This window comes from Heterodontus francisci, chromosome 12 (assembly GCF_036365525.1).
Source record: "Heterodontus francisci isolate sHetFra1 chromosome 12, sHetFra1.hap1, whole genome shotgun sequence".
Lineage (NCBI taxonomy): Eukaryota > Metazoa > Chordata > Chondrichthyes > Heterodontiformes > Heterodontidae > Heterodontus > Heterodontus francisci.
In genome coordinates, this window is record NC_090382.1 from 101481664 (window position 1) to 101500629 (window position 18966).

The window sequence follows — 18966 nt, forward strand, 5'->3', positions numbered from 1 at the left end:
AGACAAACAGGAAGACCATGGCGCAAGAAGGTACCACCAAAATGATATGAAGATTATGTGTTGTGATTATGTTCAAAAATCATCGACATGTTTTGGTCTGATAAGGGAGGAATGTCATGGTTGTATATGTGGCCTTGAGTATTAGAGAATATATGGTACTTGGAAGGGAAACTGAAAGTAGCTTTGTGCTTTGGGGAAAACATCTGACTTGGGGGTTGTTGTAAGGTCAAATAGCAAAAGCCACAGTGACCTCAGTAAGCAAGAACTCTACAGAAGTCTTTAATAAAACACTTGTTAAATCTTTAGTTAAAGTTACAACTGTGATTTCAAGTGTGATCCCCTTCAGCCTGAGATGTGACACACTCCTGCCCCTCCTGGAAAGCTAAAATAACATTTCCAAAAATATCTGCCTAACTCTCTTCTGCCCCATGATTCATCTCCTGGCAGGTCTGGCCTGACACAGAAGCAGTCACTGCTCCGAGCTCAGGCCTCTGACTTATACTGCACTCGGGTCCCAAAGGCATCATTGAAACCCAGTCTGCATATTTCAGGAAAGACTCCACTTGCTCAATTTAGCAGGTTAATATCAGTACCCAGTGGGAAGGCAGCCAGATCAGAGGCAGTAAGTGACTGGCCTCATTTTAACTGCCCACTGCCAGCTTAAAATCAAGGCCGCTGATTTGGAAAGATGTGCTCAACTACCAGAGCATTTGGTTCATGTCATCAATTACTGGGTTGAAATAAATTTTAGAGGAGTACAGAAAAGACCAGAGACAAGTCCTCCATTGATCTGATTTTCTTACTTTATTCATTCATCCTAGCACAGTAAACAATTGGACCACAACTTCCTCCAGTCACTTTGAGCCATTTGTGCTCCATTCAAAAAGTACTAAAACACAATTAAGATTTTTTTTAAAGTTAATAAAACCACTCTGTAAACAAAATATATCCAACAAAAACACCAGAGGTAAAAAGGCAAATGAAATCATATCAGTAATATTCTGCAATTGCAGCAACCCAACCAAATTTACTAACCAGGTAGGGGGAAAAAAATCTCTCCTCCCACCCCCACTGCCCAATCTTTGGCCGTGAAATTGGTAAAAACAGCATAGAGAACGTAACATAGGCAATTTTGTGATTCTGTGAGTTCGATTGCCAAAATACACAAGAGGAAGGACTGAGAGAAATAATTGACATTGGTTTCAGACTTGTATAGGGATTAAGATGAGTTATTCAACTGTTGAAGATTAGAAATTACAGGCACATTAAATCTATTAGTTTCTACAGATTCCAGTTCAGTTACATGGGAGACACAAAAGAGGATTTATAAATTCAATGTCATGTGCTCACTTAACATCTTGTCCTCCAAGAAGTGAAGCATTAGTTTCTTTATCGCTTCATATACAAAAGTGCAGGGAGAGATAGGACTTATTAAAATGTGGCTTAGCTACGGCCTTCTTAACTGAAAGAATCACCAGAATGTTTATCCTTAAGAATCTGCAGCAGCAGAATCCATTTCGGCTCCAGCATATACTTTTTCTTCTGTAAAACTAAGTTATTCTGGCAATTTTAACTGTCCCTTCTTGGCAGAGAATGAATTACATAGAATTTACAGCACAGAATCACGGAGTCTCACCACTACCTTCTCAGGAGCAATTAGGGATGGCCAATAAATGCTGGCCTTGCCAGTGACCCCCACATCCCATGAAGAAATAAAAGAAAAAGTAGAAGGCCATTTTGCCAAATAGATATTTATGCTCTAAAATGAGCCTCCTCCCACCCCTCTTCATCCTACCCTTCAGCATATCCTTCTACTCCTTTCTCCCGTGTGCTTATCTAACCTCGCCTTAAATGCTTCTATACTATTTGCCTCAACTACGCCTTGTGGTAGAGAATTCCACATTCTAATCATTCTTTGGGTAAAGAAGTTTCTCCTAAATGCCCTACTGAATTTATTATTAATCTTACATTTATGACCACTAGTTTTGGTCTCCCCAAAAATGGAAACATGAACCCTGATATTTGTGGGAAGGCACAGAGCCAACAGTACTGCTGGTGCGGTTGGGGGAGAGCTGTTGGGGGAGTCTATAGGGTCCAGGAAGCCTGGTAATGTGGAGATCTGGCCAAATTTAATGTCAGAACCTCATTTAATTCTCTGCTTTTCAAATTTATCCCTCTAGAAATGGACTCTGGTGCTTTGCTTTCTGTTTTTAATGGCCTTATTAACCTGCATCGCTACATTTTGTGATTTATGTATTCGTACCCCTAGATCCCTTTGCTCCTCTCCCTAATTTGGATTCTTTTCCCAAGCAGTCTGAGGCCTCCTTATTGTTCCTATCATAATGCAACATCTCACATTTATCTGTACTGAAATTTATTTGCCATTGCACACGCATTCTGTAAATGGTGAACAACAGTGATTCCAGCGCCGACCCTCATGGTACACCACTTCCCACTTTTCTTCAGTCTGAGTAGCAACCTCTTTGGTTCAATGAAGCTGATGGAAAGGATAAAGCAGGCAGTATTCAAAACAGATGGCCGACCTCTGCTGCCCTTATCCTGCCTGGTGGGAACAGTTAAAATTGACCTGCTATGCTGCTCTAACAATAGCATGATGGGATAGTTTAAACTCTGTTGGTCTTGATTCTAAAATGGCCAACCTGGCACCATACCAAAGAGGTCAGGACAATAAAACAGATGGCCTGAATGTCATTAATAAACATTTTGCAATTTTAATTACACATCTAATTCTGTTAATGCTTAATTCTATAGGCTTGAGAGAGGCTCTATGAGCTTTTGTTTCCATGTGTTAGGTCAAGTGCTAAGGAAAGAAGGAACATTGCAGAAATAGACTTTGTATAAGGTTGTATCCTTTTCCCAGCATGAACCTGTGTTAATTTGCTCAAAAATATTCATGTTCAAGTTTTAGTTATTGATATTTTTCCACCAAATTATTAGGTTAATATGTACCACTGAGCACAATTATTATTTTCCTTTTGTTCTCAGGATGTGGGCAACACCAACAAAGCTGCATGTATTGCCTATTCCTCCTAATTGCCCTGAGAAGGTGGCAGTGGGACTTCTTAGGCTGCTACATAGCAACCTCTGAGCCAGAACTCATTTTCAGTGCAATGGAGTTTCTCAGGGAAACAATTAAGATTGTCACTAGAAATAACTTAAATTGGTTGGACACTTTCTGTTTGCACTTTAGTCTTACTGCAATTTGGAAGAGATTTGGATTAATTTGGATGCTGAGAGAGAAAACTCAACATCTGCAATTTAGCAAAAGATGATTAGTGTATGACAATAAAATTATAATCAGATACTGAAAAAAGATATGAAGTCTGTTGAATAGATCAAGGTGAAAATAAGCAGACAGAACCATGATATGACAACCTCCTCATGTAAGTAGGTAAGTTAAATTTGAATGACCAAACGGTTTTCACGAGAATCTTCTCCTTAACTGAAGTGTTCCAAAAGGATTTGAGCACCTCAAATGGCAGAGGTTGCCCAGGAAAGGCATCACTGAGGTGTGAAGAATGGGAAAAACATGGAGCTGCATCCATGTGGAGGAACGTTGGGTCCAAACTGCACATTTTTCTCTGTTCCAATTTGTAAGTCAGTAGGATGAACAAATGCTCTGATATTTTCAACCATTTCTTCCCCCATTGTTGTCTTCTTTCAGAGAGAATTACAGGAGTATTCTGGTCAAGTATTTTAACTTGTCACCATTTAGGATGAATGACATTCTTGTACGCAGTGACCTACCAACTGAAAATACCATAAGAATGTTTTTTTTTCCATGAGTGCCACAGTATGTGTAGTTTTGGGGACAGGAGTGGGGGAAGAAATAAAATCAAATGGAATGAAAATAACAGTGATGATCTGATCAAAGTGGAATGCATGAGGTGATTGGCACTTGAAGGGGAAAAATCAAATCCTGATTGTTTGCTTGTCCTGATAAAAGAGAAGGGTATAAAGAGTGATAACAGCATGAGCCACAAGATCAGTCCACCTCTGTCAATCCACACGGTCTCTTGAACTCTTGTCCTCTCTCATGGATCCATTTATTGGAAACTGTGAATGAAACAAAATAGTTAACAAGCGGTTAAAGGTTTTCCACACATCGTAATCTAATATAAGAATTGTAATTTATAATCCGTCTCTGTACATTCCTTCCAAAAATGAAAATACATTAATCTTGACCCATATTTCTTCCTTCAATGGTGCATTTCATCATTGTGGCCATTTTTATTTTTGAGAGTGTATTCAGCCACTACTTACACAGTTGACAGATGAAGTAGAGAGAAAGCTGCTCCCTGGGAAAATACGTGAGTGACAGGAAGCCAGGATTCCTGGCTGTTTCGTTCCTAGTCAATTTGTGAAAGGCTAATGTCAATGGGTTGGTTTTACAAACTAACCTTAACACAGATGTCAGGTTCATCTGTGATGCTCCTTATTTCTTGCTACAAGACAATGAGATCTGTTTTGGAGGCAGCCCATTTGTTACTGAACCCTCCCTTTACCCAACAAAGCTACAGATTCATATAAGTAATGCGATATCATTGCAAAGTTAACTCGAGTCCCTTGAGGGATCTTTGAAGGAACATGAGGAGATGGGTATGGTAGTGTAATGGTTATGTTACTGGACTAATAATCTACAGTATAAGTGTTTTGTTTAAAATGATGAGTTAACCCGAGTGTTTTACTTGTCAAATAAACAGACAGTGACAGGTTTTCTTGTAGGTTTAAAACAGAAGATTAATTATTTATTGAACAATATTCAGTCCCCGAAATGTTTGCAACACCACTCATGCATGCATTCATTTTCACATGCACTCTCAAGAGAAGATAGACAGAAAAGGTAAAGGGTAAGAGTTCAAGGTACGGTAGGTGTTCATGGTTTAGGGTAAACCTGTTGAATCTTCTAAGTAGGACAGTCTCTTTTAAAGATGCAGGCCTGGGTGTTTGTAGCTTTGAACTTGTTGATTTCTGGTGATTAAGATTTCAGACTGGAGGTGGCGGTCACTTTCAGTTCTCTGCTGCACCAAGTTGAAGTGTACAATTAGCAGCAGGCATGTTATTGTTTAGTCTGGATCTTTCCGCAGCCCTTGGCTTTTTTGTGATGTTGCTGTGATCTTTCCCTCTCTCTCCAGAGGGTGACCTTTTAAGGTCAGAATTCATCATGTTAGCATTTCTGGTAACTGACTCATGGCCTTCTCCCTGGTGTGACCACACAATGGACCAGGATGTGGAATCCCTAGACATCCATTAATGTCTGGATGAGTGTCATTCTGTTATGATGGGCTGGATTTTACCTTAGGCAGACGGGAATTCACCACTGATGCAAAAGTCGGTGGTGAACCTGCTTCCACCTAGCCCAGGGATCCGTCCCGCATATTACGGGCCCCCGGGCTTGAACTGTCCCGAGGCGGGACTTCCACCTGCTTGAGGGAGGAAGTTTCGGCTCAGTGAGCTGCCAGCCAATCAGTGGGCCGGCAGCTCTTAGCCCCAGCAGCGCCACCGTGAGCAGTGGCCACTGCTGGGACTGCAGCCCAGCCAACACCATGGAGTCAGGAGGAAAGCTAAGTTGGACATGCCTCACCAGGGAGATCGGTCGTGCCCTGGTGAGGCTAGAGTGGTCATTTGTGGGGGGGGGGGGCGCCTCTTGGGTCCCGGGGGTGGGTTGGGAGGTGGGGGCGGCCCTCAATCAGGCACCCTGTGCTCGACTGCCATGGCCACCCCACCCCCACCGGCGCTTGGAAAGGCTGGCAGCTATCACTGGACGGTCTTTCACGTCCCCAGCACGCCCGCTTGCCATGGGTAAAATACCCATGGAGGCTGGCAACGGCCCTTAAGTGGCCATGAAGTGGCCACTTAAGGGCCTTGATTGGCCTCAGGCGGGCGGGCGTCCCCTCCCCTTCATGGCTGACCGACTGCTGTAAAGTTGACTGGAGGCGGGTGTGGGGCGGGTAGGCCTCCCACAGCCTCCCACTCAATTTTATGCCACCCCCATCCTCCCCCACGCCAGCATCTGACCCGCTGGGGCAGCGTAAAATTCAGCCCGATATGTCTACTTCACACCTTCTTTGTCTTAGAAGAAATCCATTCAATTCAGCAATATCACTTGATGGTTCCAGGATGGGTGTAGTCGAAACCTCTTCGTCTGGAATGTGTCCTTTTGAGACAGTGAAACAGTGTTTGAATACACAGGCCAGGTCATCTGACCTTCGGTGGCCATTATGCAGCACATTGTCCATTTTCTTTTACAGGAGACGTCATTTTCAAAGATTCCACATTGAATAAAGTTTATACGTTAAAAGTAGGAATATGATATGCTATGTCTTTACTTGGCATGACACAATAAAGATGATCATGAAGCTATTGGATAGTTATGTCCGTTATGGAAATAAACTTGCCATGCTTATCTGGTCTGGTATATATATGACTCTTAACTGCCCTGTGAATTGGCCTAGCAAGCCACTCAGTTTCATCAAACTAGGTATAGGTAATAAATGCTCACATCCTGAGAATGAATTATTCCTTTCATCTTTGTTGGGAGCACAAGAAATAGAAGCTGAAGTAGACCATATGGCCCATCGAGCCTGCTCCGCCATTCAATATGATCATGGCTGATCTTGGGCTTCAATTCCACTTTCCTGCCCGCTCCCCATATCCCTTGATTCCCTGAGAGACCAAAAATCTATTGATCCCAGCCTTAAATGTATTCAATGATGGAGCATCCACAACCCTCTGGGGTAGAGAATTCCAAAGATTCACAACCTTTTGAGTAGTAATTTCTCCTCATCTCAGTCCTGAATGCTTGGCCCCTTATCCTGAGACTGTGCCCCCGTGTTCTTGATTCCCTGACCAGTGGGAACAATCTCTCAGCTTCTACCCTATCAAGCCCTTTCAGAATCTTGTCTCTCAATTAGATCACCTCTCATTCTTCTAAACTCCAGAGAATATAGGCCCAATTTACTCAGCCTCTCATCATAGGACAACCCCCTCATCCCAGGGACCAATCTAATAAATCTTCGCTGCACTGCACTGCAAGTATACCTTTTCGTAAATGTGGAGACCAAAACTGCACACTGTATTCCAGGTGCGGTCTCACCAAAGCCCTGAACAATTTTAAGAAGACTTCTTTATTCCTGTACTCCAATCCCCTTGCAATAAAGGCGAACATGTCATTTGCTTTCCCAACGACACACTGGCTTTTCACCTCTCAGGACAGTGACATGCCTTCCTAACAGCACTGTGAGTGTACCTACAACCACAGACTGCCGCAGTTCAAGAAGGCAGTTCACCACCACCTTCTCAAGAGCAATTAGGGATGGGCAACAAATGCTGGCCTTGCCAGTGATGCCCAGATTACATGATTGGTTGAAAAAAAAACATATGAGCTACCAAGGGTCAACTGATGATAAACCTGTAAAGTACAAGTGGGTAGAGTGATCATGGCAGGAAAGTGCTCACAAACGGGCCCAAGAGTGTCCGTTTCACTCAGAGGTCACAGAGATTAGAGATACAGCACTGAAACAGGCCCTTCGGCCCACCGAGTCTGTGCCGAACATCAACCACCCATTTATACTAATCCTACACTAATCCCATATTCCTACCAAACATCCCCACCTGTCCCTATATTTCCCTACCACCTACCTATACTAGTGACAATTTATAATGGCCAATTTACCTATCAACCTGCAAGTCTTTTGGCTTGTGGGAGGAAACCGGAGCACCCGGAGAAAACCCACGCAGACACAGGGAGAGCTTGCAAACTCCACACAGGCAGTACCCAGAATTGAACCCGGGTCGCTGGAGCTGTGAGGCTGCGGTGCTAACCACTGCGCCACTGGAAAAGAAAAATATATTGATCAAATCAGGAATGTTCTCGAGGCTGGATCTCAGGCACATTGTTGGGGTTGATAGGGAGCTTTACTCTGTACTTGGGCTTTCCTATATCTGACTTGGGAGCGTTTGATATTGTCACTGAGTGCCAAAGACGGGAAGAAAATTTAATTACCGAGCACAGACATCCCTCACCTGAATATAACCATTAATAAAACGCACCAAAAAAAAGTGAACTGGTCTTTTCTAAACAAAAAAGACATGTACGTTCTGACAGAACACAAGATACAGTATAGACATGTAAACAGAAACAACCATCTATCTTCACTCACTTTACATGACAAAATGCAATAAATAAACAGGCACATGGCTATTATATATATATATCTATCTCTATATCGTGTACGCACTTACCCCATTTACTTCCTACTAATACTGGACAGGCTGCATGCCGTGTTCTATAATCACCTTCTCCACTTCTAAAAAGGTTATACCAAAAGATTGCTGTCCCCTGAAAATAACAAAACAAAGTTCAAATTGTCCCCTTAAAATTATAATGTATTAGATAAAATGCTTTTCATGAGTAAAGGTGAAGCAGTCCTGTACTTCTCTTTTTTTAAAGATTAAAAATGAAGGGGTTTAGATTGGTTTCCAATTCCCCGTACACTATGGAAATTGAACAATTTATTGATCTAATGAACAATGCAGTGCTGGAGTACTCATTTGTCATTGCTAGGGACTAGATTCAAAACTATCCCAGACAGTGTGGGAGGTGAAGTAACATTTCCACAATATATGGATGGCAGCAGCAAGTGCTTACACACCTTCTTTTCATCTTTGGGGTTTGGATTCCAACCCAGCTCAGGCATTGGAACTGAGAGTTGTTATGTGATTGCTTTAAGAGTAATGCACCTTTAAGATATTACTATGATAAGTGCCAGGATGTAGTCGTGTGACTACATGCCAGTCTTACAAAGTAACTAACATCAAGAGGCAGGTCCTGTAAATGGTTAGCTCTGCACTGTATATATTAGATAGCTGTTTAATAAACCTGTTTTGAGATCGTCAGTCAACTGAACTCCATGCACCTCATTTATGTTGCATCAGACAACATAAAAAAGCTTCTCATTGCAAGAATTTTCTATGGAATGGGCAGTAGACGGATTAACCTGCTAAAAGCCATTATTTACAACTGTGAGCTGGTTTCAAACATAATAGGAACAAGAGTAGACCATTCAGCCTGTTCCACCATGCAATAAGATTATAGCTGATCTGTGTTGCAATTTATACCCTCTTTTGTACTATTACCCTTACCTAAGAAAACTCTATTGATCCCAGTCTTGAATATTTCACCTGTACAAGCATTCACAACCTTTTGCGTGTGTTTGGGGAGGGTGGCGTGCAACCTGCAGATTTCTACTGCCCTTGGTATTATAAGGTCTGTATTCCCACTACTTAATAATTAAGATCAAATCCCAACACCTGAATCAGTAACTGGCCATCTACCAGCTTCTCTTCCAAAATGCTCACTGATTCGGTTGATTAGCAATTGAAGAAAAACAATGATTTTTATTCACTTTCTAGATTTAATCTTAAAGTAGCAAAAACACAAACTTAAAGATTTGTCATTCCTTCTGCTTTTCCCAGATCTCCGCATGAACTTTTATTTTTGGCTGTGAGTGGTCTGAGGTAATACTAACGTGGCAGATGACGGTCTTTCTAACCTTGGGTATATGCAGAAACCCAGGTTTGAAGGGTGAGGTTTATCAGGAGATGGACATTTTTGAAGAACCAATTTAGTGACAGGCTTTACAAGGCTGAGGCCTAGTATGAAAGCTCCGAAGAATTTTTACTTTTGTTACTGAAGGAAGAATAAATGTTTATAGCCAGGCAAATTTTTCACAGACTTGACAGGACACCATTATCTCATCACTCGTCACTCAATCAAGACAAACAATAATTGGCAATGAAAAGCTTGTGTAAACAGTTACCTTTTTTGGATATATGGCAGCACCAAAGTCAGGAAATACTGTAGCTCCTCCTGCTGGGACATCACTCATCTGGTATACAGAATTGCAAACAGATTTGTAAACATTGTGCCAAGTGACTTTTTAGAGAGGCTGCTTTCATGTTAAATGAATTCAGGTGAAGCCAAGGAAATCTTGGTTTGAAACGAGCACTTTTAAGTTAAACGCATGCAGCTGATGCAACATAACCCAGCAGTTACAGAGACTGAAGCTGCAAACAGACAATGTCACCAAAAGCAACATGTATAAAACAATAGATGACAGCATGATTTAGCAAATGACTCAGAGAATGCAGCTCAAACTCTTGCCTTTGTATCTCTCCTCTTAAAAAGGTCCTCAGTTTTGGTTTGACTCTCTGACGGAGGGCCATGGCTGAACCATCCTATCTTTCTCCTTTAGATATTGACTGATCTTCAGTGCTTTTTCTGTTTAATTTTCTCACTCTTTTTAAATGTAGTTATGAATCTTCCTGTTTATCCCTCCCTTTCCCCTCACCACTCCATCTCCTTTCGCTTCACCTGGTGCATCTCCTGTGACTCAGAAAGTGAGCAGGCATACCGCTGCAGGGTTCTGTCATGGCCCTGTTGGGTAAAGGCCTGCTCAGGTCAGGGAAAAAAATCCGGACCCGAGCCCAACAGAACCACATCAGACCCGAGCCCGACCCGGCCCGAGTCTCTCCAATTTTTCCCGCGCCCAACCAGACCCGACCACCGGAACACGTTCCCTTTACCTACCTTGTCACTCCCAATCTGCAGGAAGCTGCAAAATGAGGGTGATGACATCATAGAGACGCTCACTTGCTCACTGTACACACTCAGAGTTTCCCTCCTTGACGTCCTGGACTCCCAGCTCAGGTAGGTTTTTTTTACTTTTAACACTTACCAGCAATACTTACCTTGTATGTCCGACCCGGACCGGGCCCGACCCGGACGCGGCCTGACCGGAGCCCGAATGCCGAACCCGGAAGAGCAACCTGACCCCACCCCGACACACGTCGCGGGTCCTGTCGGATTCGGGCTGGGTAGCAGGCCTTTACTGTTGGGTACTAGGGAAACTTGCAATAGTGGCTCAGCAAAGATCCTATCCCTTCGCCTTAGCTTACGAAGTGGAGAGGTGCCTGGTTTCCACTCTGTAAACCCACACAACAGCATAGCTAGGCTTGAGAGTTCAGTGGAGAGATGGATAAACTCCCATCACCCACAGACATGGCAACTATGCACCATCCTAAATTCTTCTTCTTCCTCATCAGTTTATTTTTTACCCTTTACTTAAGACATTGAGTCCTTGCTGGAGATGGTTCCAAGGGCAGCTGCAGGTACTTTGCACGTCTCTATTCTTCACGTGGAATCTGGCCAGACTAACCAGCAGCCAAACCACTGCTGTCATGAAATGAGTGTGTGTGCACACAAGTAGGACTCACATATTTGGTCAGAAGTATGAACCCAAATCAATGCTTCTCTCCCTTACTCTTGGAATTTTAGCCTAAAAGTAATAAGCTTTTAAATACAGACCTATGCAATTGGAACTAGAACATATGTTAATATGTTTTCTCTTGGCTATGGCAAACATGGCTTGAGTTTCCAGTAAAACGTGATTTAGTACCTAAGAATAATTCCGAGACATAGCCACACAAATGCTATCGACTCAATGGTTTATAAAATCTTACAATCTGAGGTTTTAAATACTGGTTGCACCGACATGGTACTTGCCACTAAATGGCACACTGACCTTTGGCCAGTGTTCAGAGTGAACATATGGAAGCTTGACAAGCTGGACCATTGTAAGGAAGGATGGTTGGGCTTAGGCCAGTGCTTGGTTCAGTTAAATTCAATGAACATTATACAGAGAGAACCCTCACATCACATCAGTGTGCAGAGAAATGACTTTCTCCACAATTCTTATCCGTATCCACCATCCCATCGCCCAGCCCTAGGCTCCCTTTGCACAAGAGAAGTTCTGATCCTCTCAACCTTCAATAAGTAATGCTAACAAATTCTACAGATGTTTACTATAATCCACACGATATGGATCTGAAAGTACTTTGTAATGTCACCTGTAATTTATTATAGCCCATGTAGGCTTTGTTAATTTAATAAAAAGCCTTTTAAAAATAAATTCATTGGGCATTTGGAACACTTTTCTGATACTTTGAGGCATATTGAAATTATAAACATGACAAAAAATTTCTAAAATGCTGCATTTTTTAAAAGCATGACACAATGAAATGAAACAGATATAGCAAATTCTGGCAGAGAGCAGTCAACAGAAAAGCCAGTGAAATCTGACAGGACAACAGAGCTCTAGACATTACACAAAGAAGCTCTTCTGCATTTAACATGAGAAGGATTATACAAACAAATAACTCTGAGTGCTGAAACAACATTGCAGTAACACCCCTTGATGGGACCTTTCCACGCAGTGAGAAAAAAAATAGTCTATTCATCCCATCTATTGAACTAACCTTCATAAGGGTAATTATATTGGTAGAGACTGTCAAGATGCACAATGTATGATTTCAGTACCTAAGCAAAGGCCCCACTTCAAAGGAAGGTCACAATTATCTAGCATTCACTCTGTGCATTTTCCATTAACGGTTGTTGGGAAAAATTTCCTGAAAGTTTCCCCATTATGATTAAAAATGATGTCCATTTTACAATAAAACCACAGCATTTCAAAATATAAATCTGCAGTATTCTACTCAGAATACATAAATGTTGTAACATGGAAACCAGTCTATGTCGACGTTTATCCTCCACTTTTTGAAAATAGAAAGTACTAGGAAAGCACAGTGAATGGTCAGCACGGCATCTTTTAAGTTAGTTGCTCGTGGTAAGTCTTTATCAGAAGTTGCATGGTCAAACCGGAGAGCTCCTTAATGGGACTGCTGAAGATAAGCTAGGACGTTTCCAAGGGAACCAAGAGGGGAGAGAAGAAAAGGTATAGATCAAAAGGGGATCATTTTTGATTCAGGATTCGTCCACCAATGAGAACAGCTCTTCCCAGACCTTTATACCCACAACACTCAAATGAGACAAGCCTGCAAATAAGGAATCTAGGCTCCAATAAGACCAAGTTGCTTAGATCTTGAAGGCCAAATTATGGGACTTGGGTGGGCCAGTTTGCAAGCCCCCACTGTCTCAGTAACCATCTTAATATCTCCTTTTATTTTAATATCTCCTTCTTTGCCTCCAAGCCAATGTCCATCAATTATATTTCTGTGAAGTGCTTTGGGATGTCGTTCTACTTTAAAGGCACCATATAAATGCAAGTTGTTGATATACATAGACAAGCCGCAAGGTGTGAATTAGTCATGGCCTCACAACAGAAGGGAAGCTGACTGACACTAAGAGCCTGACTTTAACTCTGTATTAAGCGAATGGACTTTGAGTTAAAATCCGACCCTACCTCTCTGTGAAAATGGATGTCAACTCTTCATCTTGACCTGCAGTCCTCCTTTCCCCTCCTCCCTTTATATTTCAGGTCAGTCCTTTAAAAGGACTGCTGACCAGATGGCAGGTGCTATCCAATACATTAACCTATCATTCCCTTGCAGATGCTGGCTGTCCACTATGCTTTTTTGGCCAGACTCCAGCAATTACTGTTTGCCTTTTTATCTCCACCGCTGCAGTATCAATTCAGCACAAAGATAGTAAGATGCAAAATGACATTAAAAAAAAGGATTAAACATGTTGGGCATAAGAAGCCACAGGTACTGATGCACAAACATGCAATAAGAAAAATGATCAAATCAGAATCAGCTTATAGCCCCGATGACAAAGTACACTGTAGATGTTATTTTGCACATTCTCAGAAACACCAGCAAATATCATGCAAAAATAGAATTTAAGAGTCCAAAACTTTAAAGGAGGGATCACAAAGTTGAAATGCCTGCTAAATACAGCTGATATGGAGTAATTTCCTGGCAATTGGACACCAATTACTGCATGCCTTTTGTCCGACTTGCTTCACCAGCTCTTGACTTTCTGTCACCACCATTCAGGGTGTTTGTAATCCCCTCTCCTCCTGCCGTTGTGACTTGCTCACAATCACCTTTATGCTCTCTCATAATTAGACAATGGGGATGGTAAGCTTACACCAGCATTGAGTTCACTAAGCAACTCTGCCCACCAATGCCAATAGGCATACAACACTTCATTAAGTGGCTTAAGCTCACCAAACTTTAAGTTTCCTTGTTATTTTATGCTACACTATGCTGCTCTACTTACTTGACTGTTGGGCATTCTTCTCTGCTCAGCCTTCAATTTGCTGGGAGTATTGGTTGACTTGAAAGGAGTGGACAATGAGCTAAACCAAGAAGAATTCATTCAGAAGGAGCAGAAGAAATTTGCCTTAAAGAAACCACCAGAGGTGGGTGGGGGTGGGGGGGGGGTGGGAGGAGGTGAATAATAGAATTATAGCATCATAGAATAGTACAGCACTGAAGGAGGCCAGTTGGCTCATCGAGTCTGCACCAGCTCTTTCGAAGAGCAATCCAGTTGGTTCCACTCCCCTGCTCTTTCTCCATATCCCTTCAATTTTTTCTCCTTCAAGTATTTTCAAGTTGCTTTTAAAAGCTACTGTTGAATCAGTTTCCATCAACCTATGAGGTAGTGCATTCCAAATCCTAACCCTCAATCATGTGAAACAGTCTTTCCTCATGTCGCTTCTGGTTCTTTTGCCAATTACCCTCAAGCTGTGCCCTCTCATTATTGATGTTCAGCCAGTGGATACAATTTCTTTTTATTTACTCTATCTAAACCCTTATGATTTTTAACATCTTTGCCAAATTTCATCCTGGACTTTTCTACTCTAAGGGGAACAACCCCAGTTTCTCCAGTCTTTCCACGTAACTGTAAACCGTCATCCTTGGAACCATTCTAGTAAATTAATTTGTACATTTAACAGTAACCATTTAACATCAGACACACTAACAACTAATCATTCAGTGCTTCACCCTGCATGACTTGAATCACCAGCTCAGTAGTATGGGAGGAAAATGTATCTTCCTCTCAACCAGAAAGCCGTTAAGAGTCAATTACCAGGGCCATCTTCCACCACATTCTGCTTATTTCAGTTGGGAGAATGTTCATTCTTGGGAAAAGACAGCACTTCTGGGTAATTCCACTTGAGTTTCCCTTTCGAAGGATGCAGTGCGGAGTTGACGTCGATTCTCAAGGAAGATAAAAGGGAAACTATTTTTATTATTAACCATACTGAAAACAAGGAAATGAGGCAACAGCTTGCATCGGAATTTCAGTTCACTCTCATTAACTATGGGCATTTTGTGTTCCTATTATGAGCTGAATGGCATTTTCTGGTGTGGCCAACATTAGGCTACAGGAGTTGGAATCCAGTAACATTAAAATGCAAGAGTATTTACATTAGCCTCAGCATGAATATTATTAATGTTCCTTTACATCACAGCAACTGAATACAATGGCAGCTTGCATTGGATGGATGGATATTAAACCTTAATTTCAAAAAATCTCTCTTTCTGAAGGTCTTGACTGTTTGCTGTAGTATCTGATTTAAGTTGATTATAGCAACAGTTAAGTTGCTGTAGTTGGGCTCAGCACTGCTTGGCTGGGAAGTGCGAGAGCAGTATCTGTTATTCCTTTTCCCATTATGTAACAGGATGCTGATAACTGTCTAGATTTGCACATGACCGTTCCTACAAGGGCTGCTGGAATCGTGGAGCTCTAGCCCTGCAAATGTCAGCACCTTCTGGAAAAGACAGTGGAAAATGGAAAAGAAAACCACTTATTCTACAAGCTAGGCCTCAGTTAAGGGATTGCCACACAACAAATTACAATTGCAGAGTGTGCTTTGGTTCCTCTATATTGGCAGGCAAATGTGGATAAAGAAAGGCACAGGTTAAGGGCAGACTGACTAGGTGAACTTTAAGCAGTCTGATTTTATCAGCATTCAAACCAACTGCAGGTTTAACACCAGTGAAGGCAACACAGAGTCATTGTGATATTTATATATTTCTGCAGAATGTGAACCAGCACATGGACTTTTTCAAGTGGTTACATTCAACTTCCGGAATAAAAAACAACTAGAACTGGTATCTTTGTTGTAAATCTGTGCAACTGCAACTAAATGCAAAGCTTAATGTGGGCATCTTAACCCATTGCTTCCCAAAGTGCTTCCTAAGTCTTTTGCAGTGGTGCTGGTTGAGGACAATAACATAGATGCATTTAAGGGAAAGCTAGATAAGTAATGAAGGAGAAAGTAATAGAAGGATATGCTGATAAAGTTATGTGAAACATAGCGGCAGGAGATTTGTGTACAGCATAAACACCAGCATAAACCAGTTGGGCCTAATGGACTGTTTCTGTGCTGTAAATTCTGTTTAATCTTTGTAATTCTATGTAATCTTTTTCTCTCATCTCCTTCTGACAATGAAACAATTCACAGCACAAAGGGTTAATGGGAGGAGTTATTTTTCATTGAGAAAATAAAGGTCTGGGTTCTTAGTGCAGGATACCACCAGGATTGAACAGGAAGATACAGTGCAATCAGGAAGTCAGGATTAGTGACATCAAAAGGATAACTTTCAACTTCAGTGGCGGGTGATATATTGGCTCTCGGTGCGGCAACACCTCAATCTTAAAATGCTCATCATTTTAAAATTCCTACATGACTTTGCCCCTCCTTATTTCTGTAAACTCTGAGAGCCCCACACCCTCCTGGATCTCTACACTCCTCCAATTCTGACCTTTTGTATATGTCTCCAACTTCCACCGCTCCACCATTGATATGAGCTGCCTGGGCCTGAGCTCCAGGATTCCCTCCCTGGATTCCCTCTTTGCTGCTCTGTCCTCCTTTAAGAGGCTCCTTAAAACCTATCTGGTCTGACCAAGCTTTTGGTCACCTGTCCTAATGTCTCTTATGTGGCTTGGTGTCACATTTTGCTTGCTAAGGCTCTTGTGAGGTGCCTTGGGATGTTTTACTATGTTAAAGGTGCTATATAAATACAAATTGTTGTTGTGATAAACTGGTGGTGGAAGATTCACCACTCTTGACTTTTATTTCCATTGAAGTCAACAGAAGACTGGTCCACAAGTAGCAGTTTTTCACAACCCTCCCCCACACCAAAATTACATTGAAAGTTACCCCTCCTCCAAGCTTTTAAATTGCTGACAACTGTAGGAGGAATAAAAGACTGAGAGTGGTTTGGAGTTCCATCACTTTTGAGCTTCTGAGAAAGAATGAGTCAAATGAGACTAACTGTAAAACAGGCGGACTGTAAGATAATGAATTTGGGTGCTTGAGGAGCAGTGAATACAACAGCAGCATTAAAGAGATTTAAAAAAAGTTGTAATGGAGAAAGATTGAAATTTAAAAGTGCGGCGAAGATCGTCTATCAGATGAAGAATTACTTCATTTTCATCATAACCTCTTGAAGTGAAGTTGCAATAGCAACAACTCGACCTCTTCACCAGTGAGGCTGTAAGTAGGTGGGCAAAAGCTTGCCAGTGATGTCACCCAACCAAGGGTGCAGCTGGATTGTCTGAACATACAAGAATTCAAAGAAATTTGGGGTGGCACAGTGGCGCAGTGGTTAGCACCGCAGCCTCACAGCTCCAGCGACCCGGGTTCGATTCTGGGTGCTGCCTGTGCGGAGTTTGCAAGTTCTCCCTGTGTCTGCGTGGGTTTCCTCCGGGTGCTCCAGTTTCCTCCCACATGCCAAAGACTTGCAGGTTGATAGGTTAATTGGCCATTATAAATTGCCCCTAGTATAGGTAGGTGGTAGGGAAATATATAGGGACAGGTGCGGATGTGATAGGAATATGGGATTAGTGTAGGATTAGTATAAATGGGTGGTTGATGGTCGGCACAGACTCAGTGGGCCGAAGGGCCTGTTTCAATGCTGTATCTCTAAACTAAACTCTAAACTAAACTAAATCAGGCAGCATGCACTAAATAATCATTACTACACCATTTGGCATAGGTTTTCTCAGTGACGAATAAATAACCTGCATTTGTTGGTCTGAAGAAGGACTCCATTTGCCGGTCTGAAGAAGGACTCCATTTGCCAGAAGCAACACCCACTCCTTGTCTCTGAAGTAGGTTTCATGTGGATTTATTTTAGAGGATGTAAACATTTACTGGAATTGTTACTGCGTCCTCGATTCTACCTGCCACAAATTAATAACACATTGGGAGATGGCAGGTCAGAGCATTAGATATGCACATGACATAGTACATGTGCAGAGGCTACAATCACAAAGTACATTCCTTGTCATGGAATGGGGATGAGGCAATTGCACTCAGCCTGACCATGTGGATCTGAGTTCAGTGATTGAGTTGTTTAGTTTAGTTTAGAGATACAGCACTGAAACAGGCCCTTTGGCCCACCGAGTCTGTGCCGACCATCAACCACCCGTTTATACTAATCCTATACTAATTCCATATTCCTACCACATCCCCACCTGTCCCTATATTATCTCTACCACCTACCTATACTAGGGGCAATTTCTAATGGCCAATTTACCTATCAACCTGCAAGTCTTTGGCATGTGGGAGGAAACCGGAGCACCCGGAGGAAACCCACGCAGACACAGGGAGAACTTGCAAACTCCACACAGGCAGTACCCGGAATTGAATCCGGGTCGCTGGAGCTGTGAGGCCGCGGTGCTAACCACTGCGCCACTGTGCCTTTGTAAGGCACTTTTATGTTTGTGCTTCTGTAGTTCAGTATATGGGAGAGCCATGTCTAGGCACTCCATGTATACAGTGCAAGAACTATTTTAACAATTCTGCCATTAAGAAAAAGGCAGCCAGTTTTAGCAATGTAAACATTGCAGGTCGGTTCACAAATGTCACTTTCCTGTGATCTGAGCGTCAAATATAAAAGCATCATTAGTACTCCATCTTCTGAGGTAATGTCAGATTCTGAGGAGTGCGGCTTGACTTTTCATCAAGTTTTTGTCCTGCAAATCTTTTAGATCAGCTTTCCAACTTTGAAAATGATAATCTACATGTGGAATCTTAATGATGAGCATGACTATGAAATTATGATATTTGCATATGTGTGGTGACTTATCGTATCAAAGTGTCTCAAAGCACTTGCCATATTTCA

General features: G+C 42.1%; 1 protein-coding gene across 13 annotated transcripts in view; it reads right to left on the reverse strand.

Moving 5' to 3' along the window:
• Window positions 1-781: 781 nt before the first annotated feature.
• The window catches only part of LOC137376020 (prolyl 4-hydroxylase subunit alpha-2-like), a 132929-nt gene continuing 114744 nt past the window's right edge, over window positions 782-18966 (reverse strand). For 10 of the 13 annotated variants that reach the window (XM_068043943.1, XM_068043940.1, XM_068043946.1 and 7 more), the window contains 3 exons: window positions 9843-9911; window positions 8266-8362; window positions 782-4077 (listed from right to left, as the gene is read on the reverse strand). In XM_068043943.1, the coding sequence (XP_067900044.1) occupies window positions 4007-4077; window positions 8266-8362; window positions 9843-9911 (237 nt within the window). In that variant the 3' untranslated portion in view covers window positions 782-4006. Of the gene's footprint in view, window positions 4078-8265; window positions 8363-9841; window positions 9912-11673; window positions 12774-14917; window positions 15049-18966 lie in introns of those variants that run through there. The other 3 variants (XM_068043952.1, XM_068043949.1, XM_068043951.1) reach the window with 2 other exon arrangements.